We start from the raw sequence: 12,530 nt of genomic DNA on the forward strand, positions 1-12,530 counted from the left end.
TCTAACAAAAATAAATGCTGAAATAAATTACTTTGTGGAATACAGCAATTAAACAGATTTCTATAAACAACCACTCTGTAAAAAACCACTTTATATTAGAGATAAAGTATGAAGGAAAGAGGCACTGTGGAGCTGGGAGTCTACAGGACTTGGAACGAATTCCTGAGTGAGATGTAAAAACAGCAGTGAATTAATAGAATTAATAAGCACAGGCCAATCTACCTCCCCTCCTCCACCTGCTTAGTTTCAGTGTGATTTCTCCCCGTCCCCAAGATAGGCTCCGAGCACTGCTCCTACACCCCAGCATAAGCGATGCAGATAATGTAATCGCAGCATCATTAGGAACCATGAAATTGCAATTCCTCGGGGAAGGAGCGCTATCGCCCAGTTACACAAGAAGAGCAGTTAATTAGCGGATCTCAGTGTAGCAGACTATGTACTACATGGGTTCTAATCCTACTCTAGAGCGGCTTTCAGGCCTAATGAATTACTTTAGGAAAGATGAGCTGCAGCCAGAAGACATCAGTCAAAATGTAATACAGGGAAATCTTCCAAACCTACCCAGCGCTAACCTGAGAGAACTATCATCCGGCACAGTAGGGAAAATCAAACAACTAATTTCACCTAGTCCACAAGATGCTGGTGCTGGGTGGTCACTCCATAAACATCATTTTAAAGTGGTGGCCCTTTTTCAGAGGGGCTTGATGTCACTTTGGGTCTGTCAAACCTTTGGACAACTGCATCCTCAAATGTAAAGCAGATGGCAAGGCTGCCCTGGAACCTTCACGGTGATGGCATAGAAAGCAGTTCTTAAATGGGTATCTTTCCTTGGAAGGGAGCCATAGAATCGGGGCTTTTGCCATTCCCAGGAGGATGACATCACTTGCTCTGGACCGGGCAGGCACTCACTCTCCTTGGTGCTGGGATATCCTAGACCTGGCCTGAAAATCCAGTGGCTAGGTGAGAAGTCAAGGCTGGCTCTCCGCACAGCATTAAGGCCTCAGCTTTTGGACTGGATGAAATCTTATTACAGCACTTGCTTGGATTCTAAGTTGCATTTCTGGTACTTAAAGCCTCTTTGGGGTATCTGTGGGTGTCTGGGTGGGGTTCCCAGTTCCAGGATATAACATACAAGGGGAACCCCTGAGGCAAAAGCATGGTTAGTCAGTGGTGGCTAGACCCTCATGAGGCCCTGAGTGTTCTCTGGGTGCCCCTACAGATCTCCATTAACTTCTTTTAAGGCCTGTTGGGCCACACAGTGAGAGCCTGTCTCAAATGCCAAACAACTCCCGGAACTGCACAACAAACTAGGCCAAACACAGCAAAAACCAACCAAAACAACAAAACAAAACTTGGAGCTGGGACTCCAAGGCTGAAGATGGGCATGCCACACTAGCTTTCAAATCTCTTTCAGCCTACTTGTTTCCTTTTCCGAGACAGGGTCTCTCTCTGTATACCTGTCTGGTTTCAAACTCATGATCATCTGGTAAGCACCTCTACACTCACGAGGCTTCTAATCCAGATCTTATCCATATTCACAGACCCAAAGGGCCCAGGACTTTTGAGGGGCAAGCACAATATTGTGTCAGGTTTTCTGATGGGGTAATAGATGCACAAGAGAGAAATTCATTCATCTGGCCGGTCTGGCTACATAATTTGGGAGACCCAGGGAAAAATAAAAATGTGGGATCCCTTCTTAATCAAAGCAGGCGTGAGCAGGAGAAATGGCTCAGGGTATATGCTCTCTTAACCCATGAGCCATCTTCTGACTCAACCCTGAGTCCTTTGCAGGGGACCAGAATTCAGTTCCCAGTACCCATGTCTGGGGGCTCACAACTGCATGTAACTCCAGCTCCAGGGGGAGCCAACACCTCCAGTCTACATTGGCACCTTCACACACACACACACACACACACACACACACACACACACACACACACAATTAAAAATAAAAATAAATCTTAAAAAAAGCAGACATTTCCAGCTTGTCACAGTGCCTTTAATTTGGTGATGGTCTCATCCAAATTTAAATTATTATTGTAGAATGCTGGATTTAACTGAAAATGGGATATTTGACATGTACATGGAGCCATCCAAATTTCCCACTGCTTTTCATGGCTCATCTAGGCAGGGCCCTGAGTGGGCCTGAAGAGACTGATGGACTGAAGAGAAGAGAAGCCCAGTGGGCTTGGAGCTGCCTGCTGTGATGTTCCCTCAGACCCTGAGAGGCACCAGGCCAACTTGGGGCACACACAGGCACTTCCAGCCACTGGACCAGCATGCTATACTACCCATCTAGGCCAGGTAGCCAAGCCTAGTATTTCTTATCTGAATCCACAGCATGTGGTCAGCCCTCAGGGGCTCTAGCGACACCAGGCACCTGGATGAGGTGGGCAACAGACTCATCTACGTGGAGTTCTCCCAGTGAATGAGCAAAGACATTCACAGTGTGGGTGGGGACCGCTGCCACCAAGTCCCACCCGAACATGTGCTTGATGATACTACCCTCTCTGCATCTATCTCTATGTTGGGGGCATGTTGAAGCAGTTTGGGGGGCCTAGAATTCAGTGGCTGAGTGGAGACAGACTCCTGGCATTGGAAGAATGAGCCGCTGAGAAACGGACCAAGAGGTGGTAGGATGTCCCAGGTCCTCAGGTCACAGTCACTATCCTATTACACTTCCTTCACAAAACATACTTACAAAGCTCAAATTGTGAAGAATTTCAGTACAACCAAAGAGTATTCCTCTGTAAGTATGAGGCCCTTCTGAGCACAGGCTCTTCGTGACACTAACTGTATCCACGACTTTTCAGAAGTTTAGTATGCCATAGGTCCTCATTTTCTAGAAGGTTCTATACTTGAGAGGAAGCCCTCTTGCCCCAAACCACGACCCTTATTTTGGAGCATTCCTTTTGTATTACTGTGGATAGCTGGGAGTTGCCAGAGATCTCCCTTCCTAGAGACGTTCTAGCCCCATTTTCCCATTTGCTGGCTGAAAAAAATCAGGGAAGGCAGGGCATGACTTCCAGAGTCCACACACCAGGCCCGTGCATGACAGGGTCTAGAACCCTAAGATCCGGTCTCAGGCTGGCCCAGAGGAGGTTGGAATGGACAATGACCAAGGTCTCATCGGTCTCCTTGCAAGACTGTTATAAATGCTCATCAGCTATAACCACCAGCTATCAGGACCACGCTAGGGAAGCAGCACCCCTCGACGTCAGCAGTAGAGAAGTTTCCAGAAGTCTGTCCTGGGCAGCCTCACAGTGGTGCCCTAATGATATGAACCGTTTCTCACAAGTTTTTAGGTGGGGAGAGTGGCTGAGAAGACACCACGTGGGACAAAGACCAGAGATGCCTTCCTCAGGGGACCTCAGGAGCTCCCCCAAGATGTCAGCTGGGGCATTTCCCTGCTAGTTCCCTGGGATTAAAGACCCAAGAAGGAGTCTAGCAGACAGGGACGGAGTCAGCGTCCTGCACGCAGGGGGAACTTTAGCACCAATGACATGAAGGCGAACTCTATCCAGATCACTAGCTCTGTGGTTTCTGAGCCGAGGGTCATGAAAGTCTTAGGTTGTGGCTCCTGGGGTCAGGGAACGGGAGAAGGAATGGAGGGTCACAAAGACAAAATCTCCAGCGTGTGCCACTGGAAGGGACACCTCTTTGTGCAGGGGGGCACTGAAGGCCTAGGGCCTACCTGTGGCTCTGCTGTCAACTTGCTAGAAGATCTCCAGTAAATGCTGTTCTCCCTCTAAGAGCTATTTCTCTATCTGGAAACAAGAGTGGGTTGGCCAGCTTAGCCCTGCAGCATGCACAGCTCAAAAGTCTGTGCACTGGAGCTTACCTGAACACTCGAGATGTTGCAAGGTGGCCAGCACTGAGCTTGGAAGACGCAGATCTGTGGCAGTCCACTGTTTCATCTCCTTCCCCCACTGCCCACCACACACACTGTCCAGCTCTGGGGGTCTCTTTCTTCACATAGGAGTTCAGAGAGGATCGACACAGGCTGGAACACATGGTTGCATTTGTTGGGGTGCCCAGGCTCAAGACCAGTTCCTTCACGCCTGGGAGAGGGCGTATGTTGGAGGTTGATACAAATTCTGTTTCTGTCTCCCCTTTCTGCATGGGGACAGGGAGGAGGACACAGAAGCCTTTGAAATGCCTCTTGTTCCATTTCCTTCCTGCTCATTGTTCCTCACTTAGCGTTCACCTTGTTCGAGCCCAGAAACACTCCCGTGGTGCACCTCTTAGCCACTTGGCAACTTTTTTGTCTTTTATGATATTTTGGGCTTCTGTTACCCGCCAAGTCAAACATTAAAAAAAAAAACAAAACAAAAACCTCACCCTCCAAGTCAGCCCTGATCTAAACATCCCCTATTCCTGTCTCCCTCTCAAGGGTGGGTCCTGGGTGTAGAGACAGTGGCGATGGAGACCTACCCACCTGCAGGCAAAGACGATTCCTACTTGCTTTCTCACGGACCTTTGTCGTGCAGTTAGAGAAACCGCAAGGAGGAAGAACACCCGTTGTTGCATCTCAAATGTTCTTTGCCTGCAAGTCCTGGGGAATGGGCTCTTGGTATCAGGAGCACTGACAAGGGCAGAGGCCTCTCCATGACAGTTTGGGATCTTGAGAATGACATGTCCGAGATCAGAAGGCAAATTGGGATGCTGGGAGTGCAAAGCTTTCAGACCTCTGCCTGGCACATCAAGGCTCTCCGACTTCTCCCTTTCAGTGTATGTCTTTGGGGCCTGGCACATAGTAGGTGCTTGGACCAGATGAATAAATCGCATTATACTTCTCTTTTGAACAGGGAGGGGTTGGATTAGTCTTGTCTGGGACAATAATGAGTTCATTGGAACCACCTGCTTCTCCTCATGCCAGTGCCTCCCTTTTTTTCAGGAATGCTGCCTCAGGAGGGGTGGGCTTGGCCAATGCCAAGACATGCAAATCGAGCATGGCCAGGTCTCTCTAGGACAAGGCTCCTGGGCAGCCTGGAGATCTACTCAGGGCATCAACAATCCATTTGGGACTCTTCTCCGTATGTTGAATTGCACAGCACAGAGGTCTGGGACTTCCCTGACCCTGAGCTGGGATGAAACAGGCTGGAAATGCTAATGGAGGTAAACAATGCCAGACCCCAGGGCCACCTTCCCTAATCCTGTGACCTTACACCTTTCTTCCTAAGGACCGCCAGAGGATCCTCACCCCCTCATTCCTCCTTGGTAGAGCATATCTTCAGACTCCATATCAGCCTAGTAATCTGCCCAAAAGTGCAGGTTTGTGTGGGCCTCCAGGGCAAGACAGTGCCTGTTACTCTACCACCCAGAGGGACCATGATAGAGGAAGCTTCAACGTGTTGACTTACATCTCTCACCCCATGAACACCCAAGAGAGGGCCCCAGGAGACGGGCAGACACCTCTACCAGAGATATATGTGGCTGGTGTGTAGCACGAATCTTAAAAGGTCTTATTAATAAAATCAAACCTGAGCCAGTTTTGGGGTGAACGCTAAATGATCAGAGAAACAGAATAAGCCACAGTTACCTCGCCTCGCCAATTCCTTAGCTGATCCTGTTTCCTCAAGCTGGAAGCCTCTGTGTCCTCATCTGAATTGATCTCAGCTGAACTGCTGCTAAAAGCCTAAAAGCTTAACCAGCCCTAGTTCCTGGTTTTCACGCCTTATATTAACCTTTCTGCTTCCTGCCATCACTTCCTGGGATTAAAGGCGTGGGTCACCATGCCTGGCTGTTTCCAGTGTGGCTTTGAACTCACAGAGATCGGGATGGATCTCTGCCTCCCAAGTGATAGGATTAAAGGCGTGAGTGCCACCATTTTCTGGCCTCTATGTCTATCTAGTGGCTGTTCTGTTCTCTGACCCCAGATAAGTTTATTAGGATGCACAATATATTGGGGGACATAATATATCACCACACTGGTGCACCTGAGGCCACTTAGGAAGGCCGAATCTGCTTTCCCCAGCATCCTAAGTCAGAAGCCAAGAGTGCAGTGGTGGGATTTGAGTGTTCCTGTACAAGTGCCTAGCTGACCTCACAGTAGTGTGTCCCTCCACGGGCAAGTCTTGGAACGTTCTTGAGATATAGCGGGGTGGGGGTGGGGCTGGGGCAGGGGAAGGCAGAGAGGGTCCCCAGAGAGACTCAGTAAGGTATGCCAGGTGCTTAACCCAATGTAGGGCCTTCTTCAGTCGGCCGAGGACACCCCTGTGGCTTGGGCCCTTGGCAGAACCGTGTGGAGAGAAGCTGGAGCCTGAGGATGTGTTCATTCTCAACTCTGTGGAGGCTCATCATGGAAAAAAAAAATCTGTTTTCCTCTAACAAGGGCATTTGTGGCAAAATAAGTTGAAAACAACAACTTTGGGGCATCGAAGCTGCGCCTGGGCTCCCTGCGCCCCACCTTCCTGGCCCGGCCTCCTTCTGAACACACCTGGGGGAGGCCCCCGGAGGAGCGACGCTGCAGCGGCGGCCCGGTATGGTCCTGCCCGCAGGAAAAGCCCAGGCAGCCCTTGGTGGATGCGCAGGCTGCAGATCAATACTGGTGGAAGGCAGCTTCGCTCCTTTCTGGCCTCCCTAGCTATTATTCATGCCAAAGGGCCTTGTTTGGATGAAAAGGGGGCGGGGGTTGGGAGTTTGCAGAATCACAGGCCTGCGCTCTGCCTGTAGCCGGTTCCCCTCACCTGGATTGCCCCCCACCCCCGTTTGTGGCACAAGGAGGCATTTCAGAAAAGGGCACGGGTGAGCGGGGCACGGGCCCATTTTCCCTTCACTGGCTCCTCCTGAGGAAGGGCACGATGGGCTCAGGATGCTACCTGCCGGGATCTCTCTTGCTCTTGTCTGGGATGACATTCCCATCCTGCTTTTGCCACTTGCCTCCGGTAAGCAAGCCCTGACTGGAATCCTAAGGCTCCATGGTGGGAAGGGTGCCCCTGGCTGCCTGGGCTCCAGTCACACAATCATTTTCTGTGTGGGCTGGATGCTACTGGACACCTGTGAACATCTTGGTGTGGTGCCTATTGGCTCCAAGATCTTCATGGAGCTGTTCACCGACTCTCCTTGGCCCACGGATCACTATGTGGACAGACTGGCAGATGCCACTAGGCTGGGCCGGATGCATCACAGACGAGGGACAGAAACAAGAGTGTTTATTTAAGCTTTGGGTCAGGTTTGAAGTCAGCGGGTCACAGCATTGGGTGAGGGCAAGATAGAGGACAGTTTCTTGTCTCAGCAGGGGTGGCTTGCCACATGATCTTCCTTCCCACTGGAAAAATGGTTCAAGTTTGTCTTCTGCTGGGGTGTGGAGGTCACTCTAAGGGAGGTGAGTTGTCATGTGACTAATGTGGACTAGACTCTAGTCACTAGAGCCCTGAGGCCCTCCAGACCCAGGTGTGGACACTATTTCTACATCACAGTGATTAAGGAGACTCAAAACAAGATCTTACGCCTCTTGGCTGGCTCATGACTCCTGCAGGACCATCTGGGATCTGCCTCTGTTAGGACGGGAGAGGGGAACTAGGAACAGGATGGAGAAAAGGTACCCAGCCCTGATGCTGTGGTTTCCAGTTACACAAACTAAACAAAATGGTGATCAGATACAACAAGGGGCCATGGCAGAAGGAACCCACGGACTTCTGATCTCAGGTGACCATGATAGGGCTCTGTCGTCTCTGGTCCCTTGAGGTTGCAGCATGGAAAAGCCCATCAATGGCAAGTTACAGGAAGGGCTGCTCCTGTCACCCATTAGGGAATCGTGGCTTGTAACGAGCTCCAGTTGACTGCACAGAGGCCAAGACACCTCAGCACACCTCCCGTGCCAGCCATCCAGGCTCACGCAGCTTTCTTTAACCCTTCCCTGCTTGCCCTCACCACAGACCACCCTCACCACAGACCACCCTCACCACAGACCACCGTCTCCCATCCACTCACTCAGCTGAAGGGGAAGGCAACGCCCTTGGGCTGGGGACTCAGCCGTTCCTTTGAAAGCAGTGTGGGCCACAGACAACCTAGAGTCCCTGGCTTCTCCGCCAGACATTTTGCCACCTTTATTCCCAAGCTGGGAGTGCCCGGAGAGGCTAAGCAGTTCACACCAAAGTGATGAGGAAATCGTCACTTGTACTTAATTCTCTGCTACGTAGACAAACGACTATAAATATTTATGATGGAAAATTTCATTATTTAAAAACTCCCCCTCTAAATTTCCAGTAAGTCCACCGAAGAGTGTCTTGGCCGAACAGGTTGCAAATTAAGAACAATTATTTTTCTCTTCCGCATTTAAATATAACTTACAGCTGAAGTCATTGAAAGGGGCTAACATCAACCTTAATTAAATATTAAAGTCTGCCTGTACCTGCTGCTATTGCTGCCCCTTCGAATAAGATATAACCTATTTTTGACAAGTTTTCATCTTTCTCTGTGGAAGACACTACATGAAACCAAATCAGTGGCAAAGAGGGGAGTAATGAATAATCTATTTCATATTCCAACAGTACCCAGGGCTCGGAGTGGAAAAATATTCAGTCAGATGATGGCAAGAGGCTGCTGGGTACCACATGACACAGCTAATGTTTAAATAATAATAATAGAAAAAAAGCGATAAACAAATCATTAGCCCTTAACAGTTGTTTAATGCAATTTGTTAATGAACGTAATGGCGGGGACTGATAATGAAAGACAATAAAACCGTCTAAACAGGCGCCAAGTCGCTGGCCATGCGCAATTATTTCCTTGTCAAGTTTTTATGATTTAATGAGCCCCTCTGGGACTGACGGCTGTCAGTCAGTCGTGACTTTTTGACACCATTACAACTTCAAATACAGCAGCAGGCAGGCTGTTTTCCTCGGATTTGAAATACTGAAATGATCTGACAGTTTTAAAGAAAAGATGTGCAAAAAAAAAAAAAAAAAAAAAGAGAGAGAGGGAGAAAGGCGGTGCGTGCCTCTTCCTTTCTTTCCTCCTCCCTTCTTCCGTGAGTTGATAATCTCTGGATGCTGTTTGGTAATGAAAACCCAATCACTGAGGTCATTATCTGATGAGGTTTTGGAGCAGGCAGGCTTTTTTCCCCTCTTTATTTCTTTACTTAATGATAACCCTCAATGGGCTTGCCCCGCATGGGACGGCCAGAGCCGCACAATTTTGTTCGCCATTAATTTCAGCCTTTGAAGCTCAGGGCTCAGAGGCAGCAGCAAAGCAAACCCCCCACCAAGCTGGTTCCAAAATAAGACAATCCAGCCTGCCTGAAACAGAATAGCAAATGGCCTCACAGCCCAGGCCTGGCCGCTGACGTCAGATCCACTGCATCTGCAGGCATCCGCCTTCAACACGGAACATTTAAAACTCTTTACAACTTAAGAGACTTTAATTAAATTGCTTTTGATTCTGGAGCGGGGTTGCATCCGCTTTATTTATACTGTCCCAGAAACTGTTTAGTCTGCATGAATTTTATATGGCGAGGGCTTCCTCCTCTTCTTCCTCCTCCATGCTGCCATTTCACCCTCCCCTTACCTCCCACACACTCTTAAACAAAGGCTCCCAACTTCACAAATATTCAACAACTGAAGTCTACATAATATGAACCTAGAACCTTCCACACAGACACCTGCTTCAGGTTTGCATACTCCTTTCCTTCCCTGGTGGGACAGGAGGGAGGGAGGGAGGGAGGGAGAGAGGAAGGGAGGGAGGGAGGGAGGGAGGGAGGGAGGGAGGGAGGGAGGGAGGGAGAGTATTATCCCAGACCCAGGGCGCTGTGCTCTTCCCACGGCATCAGGAGAACAGAAGGTGGTCAGGGGACTTTCAGGCCAGTGCCCACCGCCAGTGGGCCAGGCCTGAGTGAGGTGGACACTCTCTAGGGGAAGGGATGGAGCTGCTGGGTCCAAGGGTTATATGTTCACAGATTTCCACTCCCCAAATCACTGGCAACAGCCAAAAAAGACCTGGGCAGAGAAAGCCATTGGGAGGTGAGTAGCAAATGCTCTCCTTCCTTCTCATTCATACGCTTCTTCGAGAATACAGGCTTCAGGGAAATACTTAGGGGCCAGCAAGTGCCAATGCCCAGCTCCACCCTGCTTGTTGGAGGTGGCCTTGGGAAGAAGCAGCTGAGTGGAAGATGGAGGCAGGTGGGAGAGACAGCTTAGAACTCAGCACACCCTTACCTGAGAACCCCCATTTCCAAGGAGGCCACCAGAGGCACTGGTCCACTTCACCAGCATCAGCATTGCGGACGCTCGCTGCTGGTTTGTGTTCTTGCTTTTTAGTGGTTTCTTTTATACATTTAGGATGCCCAGAATTCAGTTACCAGCAGCAAAGGTTCTCGCTGAGCTGGTCCCTTTAGCTGGCAGAAGAGTCAGCACGGCTTCCGGCCCTTCTCTGCTGTCCCACTTCGTTCAGCCAAAATCCCACCCTTCGGACACAGAGACTACACCTTTATTTACACAATAATAAATGATTTATCTGAACACATACAGGCCTTGGCCAGTTTCCACAAACACAATTTCTCTGGTAGATTTTGCATTTCCTCTCTACCTTATAATGATTCTCTTCGGAGTATGTGTGTGTATGTGCGTGCATGTGTGTGTGTGTGTGGTGGGGGGGTCAAGTACAGCATGATCTTTCTCCACGAACACAGGTGGTTAGCATTTTTTGTGACGGGAACAGGTTGGCTTTTCAAGAATGCAAAGCTTCCAATTATATTTAAAAAAGATAGTACAGACCTGTAAGTGCCCATGAAGTTTTAAGAAAAACACATTTTGCTTCATGACTAGAGGGGAAATGACCTCAGCTTGGGCAACTTTTAAACCTGATCACAAATGAACACATTCTGAACACAATTCTTGGTTACCTCGGACAGAAAGGAAGGGAAGAAAATCACAAAGTGTGACGGAGGTTTGATTGCAGAGAACAGAGGCAGGTTTTGCTAACAGTTGTTAGTAAAAATCAAGCAGTTCTTTTGTGGCACTCTGCGATTCCTCACTGTTGGACAGGAGGCTGGCGAACACTTCCCACCAAGGCTTTTCTAGTGGACTGTCCTAGAGAACTCTCTCTTTTTTATCACCCACCACAGTGCTAACTTCACACCAGCAGAGGAGTCCTGCTCATGCTCTCTGAATACCCATGCTGGAAGGGGTGTGGAGAGAACCTTCTCAGACCTTTTGTATATACGAGGGCTAATGCTGACTGAGCTCAGATTAAAACGGAGAAGACACAGACATGCTTACCCAGGTCAGGGAAGATGAGGCCTCAATTAAATATTGTGCCAATTCTCACACTGCCAGCAAATTCTGGGGAGTATGGCATTTGGGAAGGTGAGTAAATATTTCTTGCATATATATGTAGACACACACATACACACACACACACATAATAAAAAACCAGGGGAAGTGCTAAGTCAATTTCCTGTACAAGTGACAGTGAATCCTCTCCTTTGCAATAAAGTTGCCTAGGCAGGATGGCTCTATTCATTATGCCGGGAAGGGTGGGGCTGACCTCTGATTTTTCTGGCATTTTCTCCAAGGACATCACAGAAAACCTTTCTGGTAAAGAGAGGTACGTGACACACAGAAGCTCCTGTGACTGAGTCATCATGTCCCCTCTCAAACCAGGACCCCAGGCATGTCCACAAGGCAAGGAGAGCGTTACCAAAGCTATTTTGGACAGCAGATGAAGTTACCTAAAGGCAAATGAGCATTCACCTTTACCTACAAAAAACAACAAATCCGGGCAAAGACCAACCTCAGAAAGGAAATCAACCTACATGCAGACAGGAACAGAAAATATTTTTACACTCTCTGCACTCCAGCTGAACAGTGGGGAGGGAGCGACGGGTCACCTGGGGCCTGTCAGCACAAAAGAATGATTCATCTGACCATTTTGTCTTAATTACTCAGAACAAGACAAGATCACTGTTTATCAAGGGAGAGCAGATGTATCAGTGTCCTTTGACAAAGAAAGTGATGGCCGTCAGGATGGTGATGACCACGATGATCCCCAGGATGACGAGCAGGATGCGGTTTTGGATGATTCTGCGGGAGAGAGAAGAAAATGCCCATGGATAAATGAACAGCATTTTGACAAACACTGCTCAAGCTAAATTGGCTAAAACTACAGCCTGGCAGGTAGAGTGTGCATGCACGCACACGCACGCGCGCGCACGCGCGCGCACACACACACACACACACACACACACACACACACACACACACACACACAGCTTCCAGTTCTATGAACAACTCCACAGTGCTTACAGTCATAGAATGCTTACCAAAAAGCTAAGGGGAATCAAGGGCTTGCCAGGATTTGGGTACCATGTAGCCTCTTTAAGTGATCAAGGGCCCCATGTGAGCATCTCTTTTTAATTTAGAATGTGAGACAAGCCTCACTTCTTCTTCTTTTTTTTTTTTTCCAGTGTTTCCCGTGAAAGGAAAAGACTCCAAAGAAATATATGTCAGTGAGGTACTTACCTGAACAAAAATACCCCAGAAAAAGCGAGAGAGACTTAGCAGGGAGAGGAGAGGATTAAGAAGCAAGTG

General features: G+C 48.9%; 1 protein-coding gene across 4 annotated transcripts in view; it reads right to left on the bottom strand.

Annotated features, from left to right (window-relative positions):
- Window positions 1-10,412: 10,412 nt before the first annotated feature.
- Vti1a (vesicle transport through interaction with t-SNAREs 1A) overlaps window positions 10,413-12,530 on the bottom strand; it is a 318,582-nt gene continuing 316,464 nt past the window's right edge. For 2 of the 4 annotated variants that reach the window (XM_052762508.1, XM_052762507.1), the window contains one exon: window positions 10,413-12,023. In XM_052762508.1, the coding sequence (XP_052618468.1) occupies window positions 11,930-12,023 (94 nt within the window). In that variant the 3' untranslated portion in view covers window positions 10,413-11,929. The remainder of the gene's footprint in view (window positions 12,024-12,530) is intronic. The other 2 variants (XM_052762511.1, XM_052762510.1) reach the window with 1 other exon arrangement.

Source organism: Peromyscus californicus, unplaced genomic scaffold (genome assembly GCF_007827085.1).
Source record: "Peromyscus californicus insignis strain IS unplaced genomic scaffold, ASM782708v3 Scaffold_4__1_contigs__length_199733344, whole genome shotgun sequence".
NCBI classification, from domain to species: Eukaryota; Metazoa; Chordata; class Mammalia; order Rodentia; family Cricetidae; genus Peromyscus; species Peromyscus californicus.